Source organism: Candoia aspera, chromosome 1 (assembly GCF_035149785.1).
Source record: "Candoia aspera isolate rCanAsp1 chromosome 1, rCanAsp1.hap2, whole genome shotgun sequence".
Taxonomy (NCBI): domain Eukaryota; kingdom Metazoa; phylum Chordata; class Lepidosauria; order Squamata; family Boidae; genus Candoia; species Candoia aspera.
This window is the reverse complement of record NC_086153.1, coordinates 84915892-84935369: the sequence shown is the minus strand read 5'-3', so window position 1 is coordinate 84935369 and position 19478 is coordinate 84915892. Positions and strand designations below refer to the sequence as shown.

At 42.9% G+C, this 19478-nt stretch overlaps 1 protein-coding gene across 3 annotated transcripts in view; it reads left to right on the top strand.

The window, feature by feature from the left end:
* ESR1 (estrogen receptor 1) overlaps positions 1 to 19478 on the top strand; it is a 246774-nt gene that overhangs the window by 157947 nt on the left and 69349 nt on the right. For all 3 annotated transcript variants that reach the window (XM_063308496.1, XM_063308503.1, XM_063308487.1), the window contains exon 5: positions 17758 to 18090. In XM_063308496.1, coding sequence (XP_063164566.1) covers positions 17758 to 18090 — 333 coding nt within the window. The remainder of the gene's footprint in view (positions 1 to 17757; positions 18091 to 19478) is intronic.

Here is a 19478-nt window from a genome sequence, read left to right as displayed (position 1 = left end):
CAAACATGCTGCTCTTCTCTGTCTCCATCTTGGGCCTAAAGCCATGTGCCTAGCCCTTTATTCCATGAAGCTCTTAGCAGCTGTAGAGCTAAGAGATCACCAAGTATCGTTAAAGAACAGAAGAAACAAGGAACATCATTTTTCCACCAGAGGTGGATATAACAGAACCAAGAATAAAAGTCAGTAAGACTCTTTTTACTTTACCTTTGAACTTGCTATGTCTAAGCCTGTAATTCTTTATGCTTGGGAGGGCTGTGTGTGTAAGATCAATAACCTGTGTTTTTCTGATGTGCTCATTTAAGCTATTTAAGATAATATTCTTTTTCTGCACACAGCTCCTCAGCTGTGTTAAACTCTGCTCCAATTCAGTGGTCCTAGCTGTCCACTAATTGGCTTCAGTTACAATGTCAGTGTTGTTCATGGAAGAACTTCTTTTGCCTAATTCTAACCTCCCATGTTGGGGTTGATAGGTTGGGTGGTAAAGGAGCAGTCAGCAGGGACTACACCCTACCTTCCTTTGTGGCTGTGAAGTAAAGGTAAGGAAGCAAAGGGGAAACTCTGAGTTCCCAGTGTTTCCTGTGGCCAGGATGCTTGAAAAGTCCCTGCTTTTGTCCTATATGGACCACAAACCCAGTGAATGCCTAATTTTGTGCCCCCCAAAATAGCCAAAATGAAAAATTCCAGTAAAACAATTTGAAGGGGGCTGTTTTGTCTCAAGTGGAAAACGAAATACATTTTCCATGTACTACTCACACCTATTTCCTTTACTGGTGCATGTACGAAAAGGGGTTATCCATTTACTGCTGCAGAAATCAAACATCATCAATCGCTGCATAATGGGCAGGGAGTGATAGCAAATTCTGCCACAGAGGTCATACTTAACCATAAGTCCAATCACAACCTTATGAGCCTCCTATATTTTTTATTGCACATGAAACAGAGAATCAAATGGTTTACCCATCCCATTGGTTGTTTTAGATGATATTCTCTGTGGTCAACTACCCAACTATCTTCTTTGAAGTTTCTCAGAGAATCTTCTGAGTGCTGCTCTTTATCTTGTATAGCACCGCTCTTTATTATGCACTGTGCTGCAGAACACTGAAGGGAAGTGTGAAATGCCAGTCTCCTGGCAAATTCCAGACTGTTCTGCAAGGAGGTACAATAACAGATGCTCACTTGTACAGGGTTACAAGAAAAACGCTCTTGCAAGTAAATAACATCTGATTGTAAATATGTTGGAGTTTGCATATCAATGCTTCCTTCTGTGACTTATGCATGTCAAAATATTGAACGATCAAATTTTTAAAAAATTATTCTGTGGAATGCCCTGAATTCTTATGCCCTGCTGGTATTAGATCAGAATGTATTTGAATGCATCCCACTTCATAGTGAAGGTAACTGTGATTTAACATTTATCCTAGCATTTTCATGCCAATATAGTTTTATGTCAACTCAAGCATGGGTGAATAGCATTATAACTTGGTAGAGGAGAAAATCTCTTAATCCTTTTAACTGCATACAGGTTCACAATAAGAAATTCACTTCCATATGACTATAAAATAGGTTTATGATTGGAAATGTTGGTACATTTAGGGAAAACATTTAGTAGAGTCCCTAAGATTGTTTCATCCATGTATTCTTGCTATTTTAAGGAAGGTTGGGTGACTTAGATGTTTTACAATGCGGTGAACAACTTTTTTCCAGGAGCTTTAGTTTTATTTATTTATTTATTTACTTACTTACTTATTTTTCAGACTTCTGTTACTGCCCATCTCCCCCAAGAAAGGGGGCTCTGGGTGGTTTACAATAAAACCAGAATTAAAATAATAAAATATAAATTACAATAAATAAACCAATAAATAAGAATAAGATAAATACCAAACCCAAGGGGCAATGTTCTTATTCGGTGGGAAAGATCTATGGTGCTAGCCACCCCCAAGACGAGCTATTACCTCTCCCACCCCAAGCGAGGTGGCAGAACCAGGTTTTCAAGTTCTTCCGGAAGGCTGGGAGTGAGGGGGCCTGCCTTACCTCCAGGGGCAGAATGTTCCACAGGGCGGGGACCACTGCAGAGAAGGCACACCTCCTGGACCGTGCTAGGTGGAATTCCCTAACCAGCGGGATTCTCAGCATGCCCTTTCTGCATGACCAGGTAGGACAGTTCAATGTTAAGGGAATGAGATGGTCCTTCAGGTAACCTGGCCTCATGCCATGTAGGGCTTTAAAGGTCATAACCAAAACCTTGAATTGGACCCAGAAGCAAACTGGCACCCAGTGCAGCTTGCGCAGTAAAGGTGTTATATGTACCAATCTTGGGGCACCAAGAATAACCCACACGGCTGCATTCTGGACCAGCTGAAGCTTCCGGATACTCTTCAAGGGTAGCCCCATGTAGAGCGCATTGCAGTAGTCTATATGGGAGATGACCAGGGCATGAGTGACTGTTCGGAGGGCTTCTCGCTCCAGGAATGGGTGTAACTGGCGCACAACCCAAAGTTGAGCAAAGGCCCTCCTGGCCATGACTGCCATCTGCTCTTCGAGCAGGAGTCATGAGTCCAGGAGAACCCCCAAGTTATGCACCGAATCTGAATGGGGTAGTGCAACCCCATCCAGAACTAAAGATGACAAATAAATAGTTTTGTATATTTACACGTACACACAAACGTACACAACTTTCAAGGGCTGCTGGAGGTGTGAAAGCTTATATAGGATGAGAAGGGACTGAATTTTCAGGGCTTTCTTTGTATTTTTAGATGTTAAATTTTTGTTTGGCTTATTTTAGTCTGGGATGAATATATCTGTTTTACTGTATAAATGGTTAAAACAAGAGAAAAGAAAATCACACTGCCAAAAGTTTGTTGTGCATATTTGGAGGGCTCTGGAGCCCACAGGACAAGGAGCCCATGAGCTTTGAATTGCAAATCCTTGGTTAGGAAGCACACCCCAGGACTCTAAAGATTATTCCTTTCAAATATCATCTGCAATTCTTATTTGGAGGACTTATAATTACCTATTAGTTGTAAATGAGATCCATAGAAATAACACACTTTTGTGAGAAAATATTTTCAGGGGGGAAGAAATTGATCTTCTCACTGATCTCAGAAATAAGAAGAGTAGATAGGCGAGTTATCTTTCTGTTCTTCTACAACAGGCAGTCCTCAGGTTACAACAGCAACTGAGCCTGGAATTTCCATCACTAAGGGATGCAGCCGTAAAGCACAATGTCATGTGACTGCATCACCTAGTGATGGCAACCCCAGGAGTCCTGGCTGTTGCTGTAACTCCAGCAGGCCGTGATGTGGGAAGAGGCAGCAGTCCCAGGCGAGTACACCAATGGATGAGAGCTGCTGGTGAGTGCTACTGTCCTGTTCAGACTAAGAGGCGGCCAGACAGAATTACAAAAAGAATTATTTATTTTCAACATCCATTTACATCAGAAGAAAGTCCTTAGTAAGTTAGATAATCAAGTCCACCCAGGCAGTGAAAGGCAACAAGGTAAGTCTGCAGGATCGAAGGCAGAACCAGTTCTTGGCAATACAGCAAGGCGAGGCTTTGGACTGGAGGTGAGAGTAAGTTTGGCAGAAGCGGCAAGGCGAGGCGCAGCTGGAGTGAAGAGACGAGACTCAGAGCTGGAGGCACGACTAGACGCAGCAGGAGCAGCAAGAAGACGCCTGGAGCTGGGAACAAGACTGGACTTGGATGGAGCAACAAGACACGGCTGGGATTTGGAGGCAGGGCTGGATCTGGCTGGAACAACAGGTAGAGGCTTGGGGCTGGAGGCAGCTTCTCCAAATCTTCCCCCTCTGTTGAGTCACCCCTGCTTTCTGTTTCCCCCAAACCTCCCCAATAAGTTTTGTTTTCCCTTCCTGACGCAGCATAGGTTTCATTTTCCAAGTCTGATTCAGACTCAGCCCTTACAGCTACAGGCGGGGGAGGGGGGGTGCCATGGTGCTATGGAGCGCAGGTGGGCACACAGGTGCTGGGGGGGTGTTGCAGGCAGGTGCTATGGAGCACAGGTGAGCAAAAAAGCAGGGGGAGCAACTTCCAACTTCCTGCTGGCTTCCTCATTGACTTTGCTTGTGGGAAGCTGGCAGGGAATGTTGGAAATTGCAATCACATGAGTGCTGCTCACTGCGACATTGTGATTGTGAGCTAGGTACCAAATGCCTAGATCACAATCATGTGACCACAGGGATGCTGCAACAACCAGAACTCGAGGACCAGTTGTAAGTCTCTCGCGTTCATCATCGTCAGAACTTTGAACAGTTGCTGAACAAGTGGCCGTAACCCAGGACTACCTGTATCCAAGTGGGCATTTATGGAAGACATTGAATTGATGATTGTTGACTCTATGCAGTAAGGTTATATAGAGGCCATATTGGACCAACCAGATTTTTCATATATAGATGATAGGTAAAAGAAAAATGTCTTAATTTGGATGACATGACTGGACAGCAGGAAACGCATTTCACATGCAAAGTAAATGGAAGAAATCAGACAGTGTAAATAACTTAGAAGCACTGAGTTATAAAAAGAAAGTACTATATTGTCAACCCTCCCAGGTAAACCAGACAGGAAACACAACCGGATGAGCTACTTCTACTTTATTGTTAGGCTACATTAGCAGAATCTTGCGAGTCTGAAGGTACAAATCTCCTGCTGTCCCTTTTTTCCACCTGATCAGTTAGGCGGATCCTTTCCAAGTTCCTTTCTCTGCCCATTACACAGTTGCTGATTCTTCTCCCTTTTATCTGATCATTCCCTAGGCAGCATCTCTTCACCCCATCCAGTTTGGTCTAGTGGTTAAGGTGCTGGGCTAGAAACCAGGAGACTGTGAGTTCTAGTCTCTCCTTAGGCATGACAGCTGGCTGGGTGACCTTGGGCCAGTCACTCTTTCTCAGTCCAACTCCCCTCAAAGGGTTGTTGTTGTGGAGAATATAGGCGGTGGAAGGTTCACCACCTATTTATAAAAATAATAAAGGTGGAAGTAAAATAAACAAACAAATAAATAAATCTTCCAAGATCATTCTCACATTCCATAACATATATACAGTATACTATTTATATACAATTCTTTTAAGTAACAAAAATTGCTGTTTTGATTTTTAGTAAAATATAAATAAATACATTTATTTATATTTTACTAAATATACACTGCTGCACTACATGATATTTTAGGTAGTACAAGAGGAATGGTAGCTTGAGGAAATACTTTTCTGGAAAAACAAATATCCCACAGTGCCTCATAAAGAACATACCACCTAGAGCACAAATACACTCAGAACAGAAGCAGCAAAAATTGGATCAATGCAAAAGCAGCTAGGAGGAAGAGAAATGTATTATTTTTTCCAAAAAAGAAATACTGAGTGTTTTACAGTTTTCATCTCCTCAGGTGTTTGAAAATAGGGATAGTGATTTGTAAACTTTAAAATCTTGTCTAAAATATTAACTAGGTGATGCCAGATAGCTAGTTGTAGAGCAAATTGATAGTTAATTCTTTTTTTAAAAAAGGGGTTTGCACTTGATAATAGTTATGTTCTTTTTCAGACGTATGTACACTCATTTATGGGGTATATTTATTTATTTATTTTATAAATTTATTCACCACCCATCTCTCCCCTACAGGGGGACTCTGGGCGGCTTACAATAAAACAGGATTAAAATATAAAAGCATTACATTACAAAATACAATACAAATATAAATATAATAAAATCTACATGGCGAAAAAATCTTAATCAGTCCTTGAGTGTAGTAGGCCCCTCAGAATCAATTCACGGCGCTAGCCATCCCCAGGTGTAATTATTCCCCCTCCCATTCCAAGCCTGCCTACAAAACCAGGTCTTTAATCTTTTGCGGAAGTCCAGGAGCGAGGGGGCTTGTCTCACCTCTGGGAGAAGGATGTTCCAAAGGGCGGGAGCTACAGCAGAGAAGCATGCTTCCAAGACCCCGCTAGATGGAATTCTTTTATAGATGGGGCCTGTAACATGCCCTCCCTGCATGACTGGATGGGGCGGGTCGATGTAATAGGGAAGAGACGGTCCCTCAGATATCCTGGCCCCATGCCATGTATGGCTTTAAAAGTGATGACCAACACCTTAAATTGGACCTGGAAGCAGACTGGGAGCCAGTGGAGCTCACACAACAGAGTGTTATGTGTGCAAATCTTGGAGCACCCAAGATTGTCCATGCAGCCACATTCTGGACCAGCTGTAGCTTCCGGATATTCTTCAAGGGTAGCCCCATGTAGAGTGCATTACAGTAATCTATATGGGAGATGACCAGGGCATGAGTGACTGTTCGGAGGGCCTCTTGGTCCAGGAAAGGATGTAACTGGTGCACAACACGAAGTTGCGCAAAGGCCCTCCTGGCCACGACTGCCACCTGCTCTTCGAGCAGGAGTCATGAGTCCAAGAGGACCCCCAAGTTACACACTGGGTCTGTCTGGGGCTGTGCAACCCCATCCAGCACTAAAGATGACAAGTTCCTGGCACACGAGGTGCCATTAATCCACAGCCACTCCATCTTACTAGGGTTCAGTCAAAGCCTGTTGTTCCCCATCCAGGCCCCCACAGCCCCCAGACTGGTGGTCGGAAAGGGTGGTCACGGCGTCACTTACTTCACCCAGGATGGAGATATACAATTGAGTATCATCAGCATACTGATGATACCTCATCCCATGGTGACGAATGATCTCACCCAGTGGTTTCATGTAGATGTTAAAAAGGAGAGGGGAGAGTACTGATCCCTGTGGCACCCCACAAAGAAGGGGCCGTGGGGCCAATCTCTCTTCCCCTATCAACACCGACTGGGACCAGCCCTGGAGGAAGGAGGTGAACCAGCGCAAGACTACGCCACCCACCCACAACTCCCTGAGCTGACCCAAAAGGATACCATGGTCGATGGTATTGAAAGCCGCTGAGCGGTCAAGAAGAGCCAGGATGGATGCACTCCCTCCATCCCGCTCCCGCCAGAGATCATTCATAAGTGCGACCAATGCCTTTTCGGTCCCATAACCAGGCCTGAAACCTGACTGAAGGGGTCTAGATAATCCGTTTCATCCAGGATCCTCTGGAGCTGCAAAGCCACCACTTTCTCAACCACTTTCCCCAAAAAGGGGAGGTGGGAGACTGGGTGAAAATTGTCCAGTATGCTGGGGTCCAGCGAGGGTTTCTTGAGGAGGGGGCACACCAGCACCTCTTTGAAGGCTGCCGGAAATACCCCCTCTCTCAAGGATGCATTTACCATCGCCTAGAACCAACCACATGTCCCCTCCTGAGCTGCCTTCACCAGCCAGGAAGAGCATGGGTCTAGTTGACAAGTGGTGGCATTTACAGTCCAGAGATCCTGTCCACTTCCTCAGGCTCCACAGGCTCAAACCGTTCCCAGAAAACAGAGTAAGAACGTCCCCCCGGCATCTCCCCAGATACTGCCTCATGCTCAGAGTCCAACTTTGAGAGAATCTGAACAATTTTATCCTGTAGATGCCTAGAAAACTCCTCAGCTCAGCCCTGAAAATGGATATTTAAGTCCCCTTTCCCCAAGAAAGATTGGGTAATCTTAAACAGGGCCGCCAGGCGGCATTCTGTGGGTGCAATAAGAGCGGAGAAATACTGACGTTTCGCTGCTCTTACCGCCACAAGGTAGGCCTTAATAGCAGCTCTAGCTTGTGTTCGGTCAGATTCGGTCTTTGTCTTCCTCCAGCGGTGCTCTAGGTGCCAGGGCCTCCACTGGACCATGCAGCAGATCCCCGGGTATAACCCCCAGCTCCCTCTGAAACCCTACTGGGTCTATTAGTCACCGGGGGCAGACCAATCAAATAGGTCCTGCCTCCCTGTGGAGGGGGGTGGCATAGGAGAATCTCAGGGTCACCAGGGCATGATCTGACCATGACAAAGGGGAGAGATGTACTTCTCCCCTCAGATCATGTTGCCATTGCTCCAACAAGAAAACTAAGTCCGGGGTGAGTCCACTGTCCCGAGTTGGGTCTCAAAAAGTCTGAATCAGGTCCATGGCCACCATGGTGGTCATGAACTACCGAGCTGCCTCTGAGGCCCACCCCAGGAACACCAGGTTGAAGTCCCCCAGGACCATAAGCTTGGGGAACTCTACCGCCAACCCCGAGACGGCCTCCAGCAGCTCGGGCAGGGAGGCTGCTATGCAGCAATCCATTCGACCCCAATCCTGGACTCCAAAGTCCCCTGGTTAAAAATAGAGATTCCTCCATCCAAGCATACAATCACTCACCCCCTCATACGCTCACTTAATCACAAGGCGATGGAGGGCCCTTCGAGCACACCAGCTCAGGCTCTCGGCATTGTCAGGGTCTCACCATCGCCTACCCACTCATTCACTGTGCCCCCCTTGGCTTCTCTCACTAGTTGGGCGGGGGCACACAACCACTACTCCTCGCCCCCTGTCTCTCACTCAGGAGGCGAGTATTTCCATACAGTCCTTCCCAATCAATAACCCATACTCCCTCTCCCGCCTCCCACACGTGGGAGGGAGTACCCCATTCAACTTGGAGGAATCTCCACAAGACTGACAAGGCTACTGATGACTAAAAGAATGGTGGGTGATCCACGATAAATCCTGAGGTCTCCGCTCTTAAAGTAAAATTCACACCCGTGGACCAGCTCTTCTACTGTGGAGTCTAGTTCTTCTACAGGTCGCTGGACTCCCCCTCAGTCCAATTATCCAGGGGCTGCCCCGATGTTGCTGCTCCCCAGACCTGCTGCGCCGTCGATGTTCACGCTGGCTGAGTTGGACCAGTGCCCTCCATGTTATCTGGAGAGTCCTGGCCAAGGCCCTGGGAGCAGTTTTTCACGACCAGGTGGTTCCCTCTGTCAGCGACTCACCCAAAGTCTGCAGTGCTGCCGGTATTCGCGGCATCCACTGCTCTCCACAATTGCTGCCCCCCACAACTCATTCGTTTTGTTTTGCTCTGCTTGGGCAGCAGGCATAAATTTCTAGTCTTATTTCTCTGCACAGTTCATTTGATTATAACATAGCCCTTAAACCATAAACCTTTAGAAATAGAGTGGACTAGAAGTGACTCATTCAGATGCTAGCACAGCAATTGCCTCTCCTGCTTTAGGAATATGTTCCTTGTCTGCTGCTGATGTTCTGTCCCTTTTTTTGTATCAGGAACTCATGACAAAATTTGATGAACTGGGAAAAAAAATAGGAACATTCAGATTTTTTTTTTGCTCTTGTTTTTTGTTTTCAAGAGAAAAAGCATTCATACTCCCTTTTAGTTCAAGAGAATTAATAATGCTCTCTCCTTGTTTCCTATCCTTCTATGGGATAAATGAAGATCTAGTAAGAAAAAAATCGTATAAATCTCTTATGAGCAAGTGATGCATATACAAATTTCTATAAGTCAGTACATTTCCAGCTGCTGATGTAAGTGGAACAGAATGCATAAATTATGCCTGAAACTACAATATAAAAGCTGTCGGGAGAAATTTTTACCAAATTTATGCAACTTTTTGTTTGTTTGCTAGGGCAAAAAAAGTGTCAGTGATGCATGAATCATTGGCAATAGTCGGGGATTTTTTTTAAAGAGATGTGTCATACAAAGGTACTGTAACTTCCAGCATATTGGCTCATTTTATTGTATTTGTATGTTAACTTTATGTGTTTCCTTTCTTGTGATTACACAGTACTTGGGATGGCCAATAGTAATTAAAATATGAGGTACATGCCATCTATCTGTGAGTCATTGGACTCTTTAATCTTGGTAAAGAATTTGTCATTGTTTGAACTGAATTGGTCTTTTAGTCTATGGTGCTGGTGACATCTTTTTAGGGAAGCAAGTCCAAGTGAAAAAAGTTATGTACTTTCCTCTAGCATTCTTACTTAACTGCTTATTGGCAGAAAAGCTAATTAATTAAGCATTCACATAGGTCTAGTTTGTTTCTCTTTCTTGCTAGGAAACAGACTTAGCTACAAGGAAAAAGAAAACTCCATCAAATAATTTAATAAGATTTAATGGAATTTTCCTTGTCTTTTTTTGGGAGGGGGCATAGCTGAATCTTAAAATTTTATCATGGTGGGGGGGAAACCTATATCTGAAAAAATGAGCCACTCCCTCAGATAATTTTCTTGTGAATTAGAAGGGTCATCCTAAATTAGCTGAGAATATAGTAATAGGAGGAGGAAGGAGTATTAGGTATGTTCGCTGCCTTGAGTTGTTTATAAAAATAATAAAGTCGGGATAAAAAATTAAAAGAAATAGGGCCTCTCTTCACAGCTGAGTTGCTGTGCTATGCCCCATTTTTTAATCAACAGAAAACATTTACTATCCTCCTTCCTGATCCTTTCCTCAATTCAAGTCATTCTAGTCATCTGACTTGTCATAAAATAATGAGTGACAAAGCCCAACCAATTTTACACCTCTGAGGATAACAGCAAATAAAGGGGGAACAGTACTTTAGCACTGGCATAGCTAAGTATGACTTAAGCCTGTCTTGCTCATAGGTTGGGGTGAAAGCAACACCATGAGAAATGCAACAGAGAAAAGCTCTGACTGGGGCATCTTTGTGCCATGTGGGGTACAGCTTATAGAGGAAGATGCTGTAAAAAGCAAAGGAATGGGCAAGAGGTGCAAATAATCAAAGCAAGTAGCTGAAAATGAGGCAGAAGAGGCAGAGAAGCTTTGTGGAAGATGGGAGTGAGTATCTCCATTCCAGAGCCCCTTCCATCCATGGAAGTCTCCGTGCAAATGAAGACCAGGAAAATCAGGGGCCTCAACTTTCTCTAGTCTCCATGAATAGAGGTTCTCTATTCATGGAGACTAGAGAAAGTCGCCACTGCAGATGCGTCCCATCTACACATGAAAGGCAATGAGAGGAGAATAAAGCTAGCCTAAATTTTAAGGCTGAAGCATAAGCATTAACTGCAAGATGGCGGTGAGAATGATGGATGTGTAATGTGGGCTCCATATGAATGGAAGGATTTGTATGTGATAGAAGCCATTTTGTAAGTCGCAGAGGGTTTTTATATGTTTTTGAGTTGAGTGGTATGTTGGTTGGTTGTTTTGTGCACCTATCTGGCTGTCAGACTCCACCACTGCCCCTTTTTGCCCTGTTTTTCATTCTGCCAGGCTGCCCTGGGCTGGGTCCTGAACTGGGTAAGCTGGACTGCATACTTTGCTCTCCTTAGGCTGTTTGCTGTAAGGAAGCAAAGTTGGGTGGGGCCGTTTTCCCCATGAATTTCCACTGCTGGCAGAAGCTGCGCTCAGGGCCGCAACGGGGGCGGGGGGGGGGCGCAAGCAGGGCATGTGCCCTGGGCACTGTGCTGGGGGGTGGTGCCAAAATGAGCATTGGGGGGTGCCAAAATGAGCATTGGGGGTACCAAAATGGGCGCGGAATCCATGTTTGCCCTGGGTGACGCAGACCCTAGTTGCGGGCCTGGCTGTGCTCATGCCACTCTGGAGGAGGAAGAGAGTCACTGGATGGACGTGGCTCTGGCCGACAGTTGGGTGGACTTTGTAGCAGTTCTGGATATCATCACCAGAGTTCTGGGTGGTGCTAGCAGTGAGAGAGGTGTTTTGCCTGCCGGGATCTTTTTGCTGAATGTGCTCTCTTAGGAGGCGAATTGGCACCAGCAACAACTGCAGCAGAGATAACATCAACGGCATGCCATTTGCCAGTTTACATTAGGGATGGGCTGCGTGATGTGGTATTTTCCATGGCCTCCAAATCGGGCTTCCCAGAACTTGGAAGATTGCTTTGTCGCCTCTTGGAGAGGTGTGCCTGGCTGTATTGAGAGGGAGTAGTGGCAGAGGAAAGCTGTCACTTGCACTGTCAGCCTTCCCAGGCAGACAGAGAGGTAACACGATGAGCTAATACTACTTTATTGGAAGGCTACATTAACAAAATCTTGCAAGTCTGAAATTTCCCGCCATCTCTTTTACAGTCTGGAAAGTTAGGGAGGTTCCCTTCTGAGTCTCTGCCTCTTTCCATTATGCAGTTCCGGGTTATGGTATCTCTTATCTGATCGTACCCTAGGCAGCATCTCTTCTCCCATCTCCCAAGGTCTTTCCCACATACCATTACAGTGCCTGAGGACCGCCATGGACTCTCTTCCTTTGGAAGACATTTTGCCCTCTTCTTCAAAAAAGGACTGCGTGGCCCCCCTTTTTTGACTGGTTCATCATCTGTACACAATGTCACCTAGTGGACAATTTGGTGGTGATTGGTGGAACTGTGCTTTGGATAGTGGAGTTTTGGGGATGGTGGGATGGTTTTTTGGATGGTGAGGTTCTTTTCCCCCAGAAGGACTTGATTTCCTCCCAGGTGAGAGCCATGAGGGGAATTGGGGTGTTGCTGTGGTTGGTGTGGAAGTGTCAATCCCTAGCCATCCTGGTGAGAGCAGCTGGTGTGGGGGAAGCATTACTGAGTGCTTGTAGAGGAGGGTGGATCTTCCTGTGACACTGAGAGCTTGTGCTGAAGTGCCCAAGGGACCTAGTCTGCACCAAAGAGATGGCTGTTGTTTGTGGTGAAATGTGGGGATCCTGTTTTGGGAACCAAAGGGCATAGGGCATAGGCCTCTGGGGGATTGGGGCAGAGTTGAACGTTGTGGTGGTGACAGGTATGGGAAGATATGGTGGGAAATCAGGGGTGGTCCGCTCGCAGGGAAGGTCTTGTGCCATTTCCACATTCCAGCCCCTGGGACTCCATTCCATTCCCTGATCAGCAGACCTCCAGGGGTCCAGGCTTTTGCTGCTGCTGCTAAATGCCAAGTCAGCCTGTAATAAGGACTCCCTCATTTGTGATGAGGGGGAAAATGGTTGGAAATTTTTGCCTACCTCTCTTCTATGTGCAGAACCCTCCAGTTTGCAGAATTTCAGGTGATCAACTTCAAGATTACAAATGGAAGAGGTTAAGAATGAGGGCCAGTAAACTGAGGCTGAATCCTAGCAATGCAATATAGATATGTAGTGTAATGGTATGTGGGAATGACCTTGGGAGACAGTGCTACGAGACAAAACTAAGGGAACAGTCAGATAAAAGGCAGCTTAGCCTGCAGCAGGAATCTGGGCAGGGCAAGATACTCCAAAGAGACCCTCCCTAGTTTTTTGGATGTAAAGGGGACAGGGGGAAAGAAGTACTTTCAGACTTGGAAGATTCTAATTAATTAATTAATTAATTACATCGATGTAACCTTACAATAAAGTAGAATTAGCTCATCTAGTCATGCTTCCTGTCTGGTCATAAGGCTGACATATTGTCCCAAGGTATGTCACTTACAGAGTTTGCTGTTCTAAAGGGGTTGCACACCTATCATTTGGGGGTGCACTTAGAGTAATGCATTGAAACCCCAAGTGATTTCTGTGGCCATGAGTGATATTCCCAATATTTCCTTTCCTGAATGATTTTTGCTTTTCCACCCTCTCCCTTCTTAAAGAATATGTCTGTCTTACACTGTTTTAATTTAGTGCATATTTTATATTTTATTGGAAATGTATTGAGTTATAATTACGATGGGAAACAGAAGACAAATATATCAGTGAAATAAGTAATAAAAACAGTTCATATTCTAATCATAGTTATTATTCATGCATAACAACTGTAATTAGGTTTATAGAATAAATGAACTTACACAAGCTGCATTCCAGTTAAAAAAACTCATTTATATTATTTTGTATTCAAACTTTATTACTTACAACAAAAAAGGTTCCTTGGTTGGGGAGGAAATGAAGTTAGATGTGTACCTTCTTATCCTAACATTTCAGATGAGGTGTTTAAGTATGAAAAAAGTGGAACTTTACCAGAAATTATACATTTACTGTAATATCATCACTGAAACTGGTTTAAGCTTATTTCAAATAATAATTTAAAAAAAAAACAGAGCGGTAACATTCCAACAAAATGTACTGTACGGTATGGTATTTTGGTGAAACCAGTCTCTGTATATAGTTTGGCTACAATGTTGGGGTGAATATTAGAACCACTTCATGATAGATTAAAGAACTCCATAAGCTTAGAATTCTTTTATAATAAAGGAGTTTGGGTGGGGCAGATCCACATAGCTCCATGTTAGCCAGTGGGTAGTGAGGAGGCTGATTCACCCAATGACTAATGCAGCACTCTCTTAGTGAATGTGTAGACTGGGCCAGTGGTGTTTTCAGTGATGAACAAGTCAACCCACAGGCTAATGTAGCTCTGGGGAGGCCAACTGGCAGATTGGGCTGAAGGGAGTCATTCTCCAAATAGAATTCTACTTGGCTGTGTAGTGATAATTGGTGGTGTTTCTTTTCTTTTTTTAATTGGTTCAACTGTGTCTGATTCTTGGAGACTGCCTGGAAAAATCCCTGCAGTTTTCTTGGCAAGGTTTTTAAGAGGTGGTTTGCCATTGACTCCTTCCCAGGGCTGAGAGAAAACCCAAGTTCACCCAGCTGGCTTTGTGCCCAAGGTGGGACTAGAACTCATGGTCTCTAGCCTGATGCCTTAGCCACCAAACTGGCTCTATGTTTCTTTCAGATAATCTTTAATCTTAATCTTTAATGTTTAATTCATGTTCATTTTGAATACATTGTTTCATCATCTCCTTTTGCAGAAATCCATCTCCAGTGTTAACTAGGGTTGTGTTTTGGGAGCACCCAAGCTTGATTTTACATTGCCCCCAAATTCCTTAAATTGGTCTTGATTGTATGCTTAATTGTACAGCTTTCTAGAAATAAACTAGTGGCAATGTGAACAAAATTGGGCTTTGTTCTGTATGAATACGTCTATATCCTGGATCTTTTTATTAACTCGTAAACTCTAATAGTTATACATTTCTGATTGTTTTATCAAAACAGAATGGTTTCTATGCTGTTGCTGGTACAGAAGTTTTCAATGTAATAAAATTTGGAGGAGTCTTACTGGTTTCAGTTGGACTGTACAGTTTCATGACGAATAGGTTTAATTATTAATAGATTTATTTGCACAGGCTCATGATCTAGAAAGAGAACAGGGAGTTCTGGGATAGTATGTTTGGGGGAGGAGTTTTGCTCCTGTAAAAGAACTATACCCGTATCCTTTTCAGATGCATCACACTGTAGAATCAGCTGTTTCCCTGACTGGTAATGTTTTAGGACAGGAGTATTTATGATTCATTGCTTTAATCACTCAATTTTCTTTTGTTGTGGCTGCAACTCTATAGTCTGTTTTGTGGCTCTACTTCATCTGACTGTATTCTGCCTAAATGGATCAGATTTTGGCCAGAAAGTATATCATTCTCATGTACCACTGAATCAGTTCGCATCTAGCTTGCTTATATCAGCTTCTACTCCTTCAGCTTGAGAACATGCCCTATATGTCACCTCTCTCAGGCTGAGTTTCATTTTCTCTGGTTTCAGTTTGGTGTTCTTCATTCTATACTGCTGAAAGACCATAACTTGAGAAGTTTTAAGTATGTATTCCTTTTCATGTAATCCTCTAACAAGGAAACAGACAGATTGTCCTCATAAATATGTGTCTTTTTTCATTACTGTTAATTCTGCTAGACCTTCCACACAGGGACATGTTCTGTCTATATATTTCCTTGATGTATCATATGGTGAAAGTGAAAGGTGAAATGCCCCCTGTGCAAGCGCCGAGTCACGTCTGACCCTTTGGGGGGATGCTGCTGTCGTGACGTTTTCTTGGCAGGCTATTGCGGGGTGGTTTGCCATTGCCTTCCCCAGTCATCACCTTCCCCAGCAAGCTGGGTAGTCATTTTACCGACCTTGGAAGGATGGAAGGCTGAGTCGACCTGAGCCGGCTACCCGAGAATCCGGCTTCCACTGGGATCGAACTCAGGTCGTGGGGAGAGTTTCAGTTGCAATACTGCCGCCTACCACTCTGCACCACACGAGGCTGTGACATATCATATGCACATTCTAAATGCCAAGAATCAGTTTGAATTGCAGCAGGATACAAATGCAGTAAACAAACAAACAAACAATCCATTGATTGAAAGATGCAATTCCCAACTCCCCTAGATTTTTAGAATTTCTTCTTGGCAGCAGGTGGCAACACATAGCCAACCTGGGCTGACTTCAGAGATCTAAGCAGGGCCAGGATCTAGTTTGTACTTTGCTGGTGGACCACCTTTGCTGGTAGACTGCCAGAGTGGGAAGTAAATAAATTCCATGTATGTATTCCCAAATTCCTGCAAAATAAATAAATTCCAAAGCTAAGAAGTAAACGATTTCTCACGGAAAGCAATCGCAAACCATTTCTGTATTGTTGCCGAAGAAAACTACATGGATCTATCTATGTAATCATTAGGAATCAAGCTGAACTCAAGGAAGTCTTTATCTTTACAATATTTGAATAAAATAGAAAGGTAGGAGCATTTCATCCTTGCTCATTTCCTTCTTGTCACACAGCTTCTTGAATTCAGTATCCATATTTTGTCAGTCATTTCTAGAAATGCCAAAACTTTCCTTATAATTGCTATTTTCCCCCAAGATGAATCTGTCACAATACTTAGTCTCAATCAATCTCAATCTCAATCTCACAATAGTTTTTTTTCGTCTTCTAATCAAAATAATCACAAAACCCTGTGCTCCACTTTACCTTCAATTTCCCACAAGTTTAAAAACTTATCTTCACCCTCACTGTCCACCAGCTGAAAAATAATATTGGTGTAAATGTTCTGATCAATCTTTGTTCTTTATGTGCTGATATCCACAACTTTATATCTTTTATGATTCCAGCAGAGGACGTGCATACAGCCTGGAACTGCTTTCTCTGTAACTTAAGTAATTTGAGCTTCTTTATCTGCAACTGTCACAATCAAATCATTGTCAGTTTTGGGCATACATTTTCTTACAAATGTATTTTCTAAAAGTTTCATAAAGCTTGATGCACATAAGTTAATGTGAACAAAACCAATGTTTGTGAAACTTTTAAAGAATACCTATGCTTGGAAACTAAGCAGTATCAAGACTGAATAATACTTGGATTATTCTAATTATTATTATTCTAATCTCCAGGAATCATCAAATCATAAAACAAAAGTTTGGTTAGCTTGAGCATTTAAGAAAAAAAGGATGGTTCGGGATGAAATTTTCACTTGTGTAATTCTCAGATAATAATGTAATCTTTTCTTCAGGAGTCTGGGTTTGTGGTGTTCTTTTCTCATTAGGAAGTAGTCCTGAAAGGCTGTTCTCTAATTCCTAATTGTTCCTTGTCAAGTGTATGTTTTCCTCATTTGAGAGAAAACTTATCTCAAAACCAAATTTTATAAAGTTGAAAATAATCAGAAAGTATATTTGAATATTGCTTCCCCGCTACTTATGTCTATGACTGATTTAGTGTTTTGTACAGAAGATGATCTGACAGGATAACCCAGAAATTGTCTGTAAATTTAGAGCAGAATCTACATTAGGAGCTACTGAATGAGCAAATAACTGGTGTGAAATAATTTGTTTTAGAACTGACTCAAGGCATTTTATTCCTGTAATGCATTAGGCTCCTCACACTCCTTTCCAGTGTTGCAATTAATGTGTGTCACAATTCTTCAATAGCATGCTTTCTGTTTGACTAAGTTAGTCCCCTGTATTTTTATTTCTGCATGCTGCTTATAGCATACTATAATCAAGATGCTGATAGTTTTGTAATATTTTATGCTGTGAATTGGGTATTGTTAACTGAAGGGTGTCTCATGCCTGAGGATGGCTTAAAAGAACATTACATAATTTCCAGCTTTAAGTTTCAATAGTGTCACATTAGAGAAGTCAGCAGAGAATATATGTTATCTGTATTTATATCTTCTTTCAGGAATTCGAAAAGATCGCAGAGGTGGCCGAATACTGAAGCACAAACGTCAAAGAGAGGAACACGATAGCAGAAATGCAGGCACAGTAGCAGAGGCAAGGAGCCCAAATCTTTGGCCGAGTCCACTAATGATCAAACATAGCAAAAAAAACAGTCCAGCCCTCTCCCTGTCTGCAGACCAGATGGTTTCAGCTTTGCTAGAGGCAGAACCTCCTGTTGTCTATTCAGAATATGACCCTAACAGACCTTTCAATGAAGCTTCGATGATGACATTGTTGACCAACCTTGCTGATCGAGAACTGGTTCATATGATCAGCTGGGCCAAAAGAGTTCCAGGTAAGAATAGTAGCAAAGGATGTTTAAGCAACTGTTCATATTGCAACTATTAAAACATATTTAAGAAACTATTCATATTGCAACTATTCAGTTGCTTTTCAAAGCATACTACCACAGATAGACAAATGGGAGTGAAAGACATGTTTAGGTAACTATTTTCTAAATGACATCATTTGCATCATAAAGTAAAAATACATAAGTCATTGTGGATATCAAAGCATTAAGATAAAATTAATGCAAATTTAAATTCGTCATCCGGACTCTAGGATACAATTGATTTGTCCATCACTTCAAGGAGATAGCTGGATCAATTTTTGTCTATTGCATCCAAAGTCTGGTAAAGGTGGGTCTGTCAAATCAAGGTTTTACTATATTCTTTCTGCCTTCCCCCACAAGATGATATATAGTAACATAAATGTTTCCACATCTTTGCATCAGCTATAGTAATTAAAAATGGGTTGTCTTCTATAAAGCAGTATCCATATTGCAAATCACATGCTAAAGATATGTATAATTTTTGTGCAATAATAATTAGAAAACAAAGGAACTGTTGCTCTCAACAGGCCTCAAGTGTACTTGATAAGATGTTGAGGAAGACTCTAGCTTCAGTTGCTTTTGCCTAATACTGCTTTCAGCCAATAGCTATGATCTATCCCAACTCACCATATATATATGGACTTCACTACATATGTGGCATAGTTTTTTCTTGTTTTTGAAACTGCCCTGCCTGCTGTATTCCCTAGCAGGGCAGTTTCAAACTCCCAGTATGGCCCCAGTAGGTCTAATCAAAACCAATTAAGTTCTTGAACCACCCCCCCCCCCACAACTTAAAGCTTTAAAAATTAAAACTAGCCCTTTGGATTTAGCCCAGTATCTAAATGGCAACCATTAAAACTGCTAAAAGATCTATTAGAAACAGAGAGAACTCAGGCAGCCAAATTCTAAGCCAAGTGAAGACTGTAGACTATCTGTAACGATAGCCCAGGGCAGAATACACAGTAACAGTCTAATTTGGCTGCATATCCTAAGTGCTTTTCTTTGGTTTGTCACCAACTTTATCTACCTTCAGCAATGTCAAATCCCTTTTCTTGCCACCCCAGAAGCATGGATTTTTAAATTATTTTATCTAGTTTCCTCCTGTTATTCTTTCTCTTGTCTCATATGCAGCTCACTGCTGTCATCTGGTTCTTCTAATTTTGGGATAATGGACTTTAACCTAAGAGGCATCGATCTTTACTTACTTATATGTCATTGCAGATAATAACATTGCAACTAAATTACGTATTAAGAAAACAGCACTGAGCAGGAGGCTTGGTCCCGGTGGCCTAAATGGCCCCTTGCAGCTCCATGTAGGGTTGTATTTAACTGTTCCCCTCCACTTATAAAAG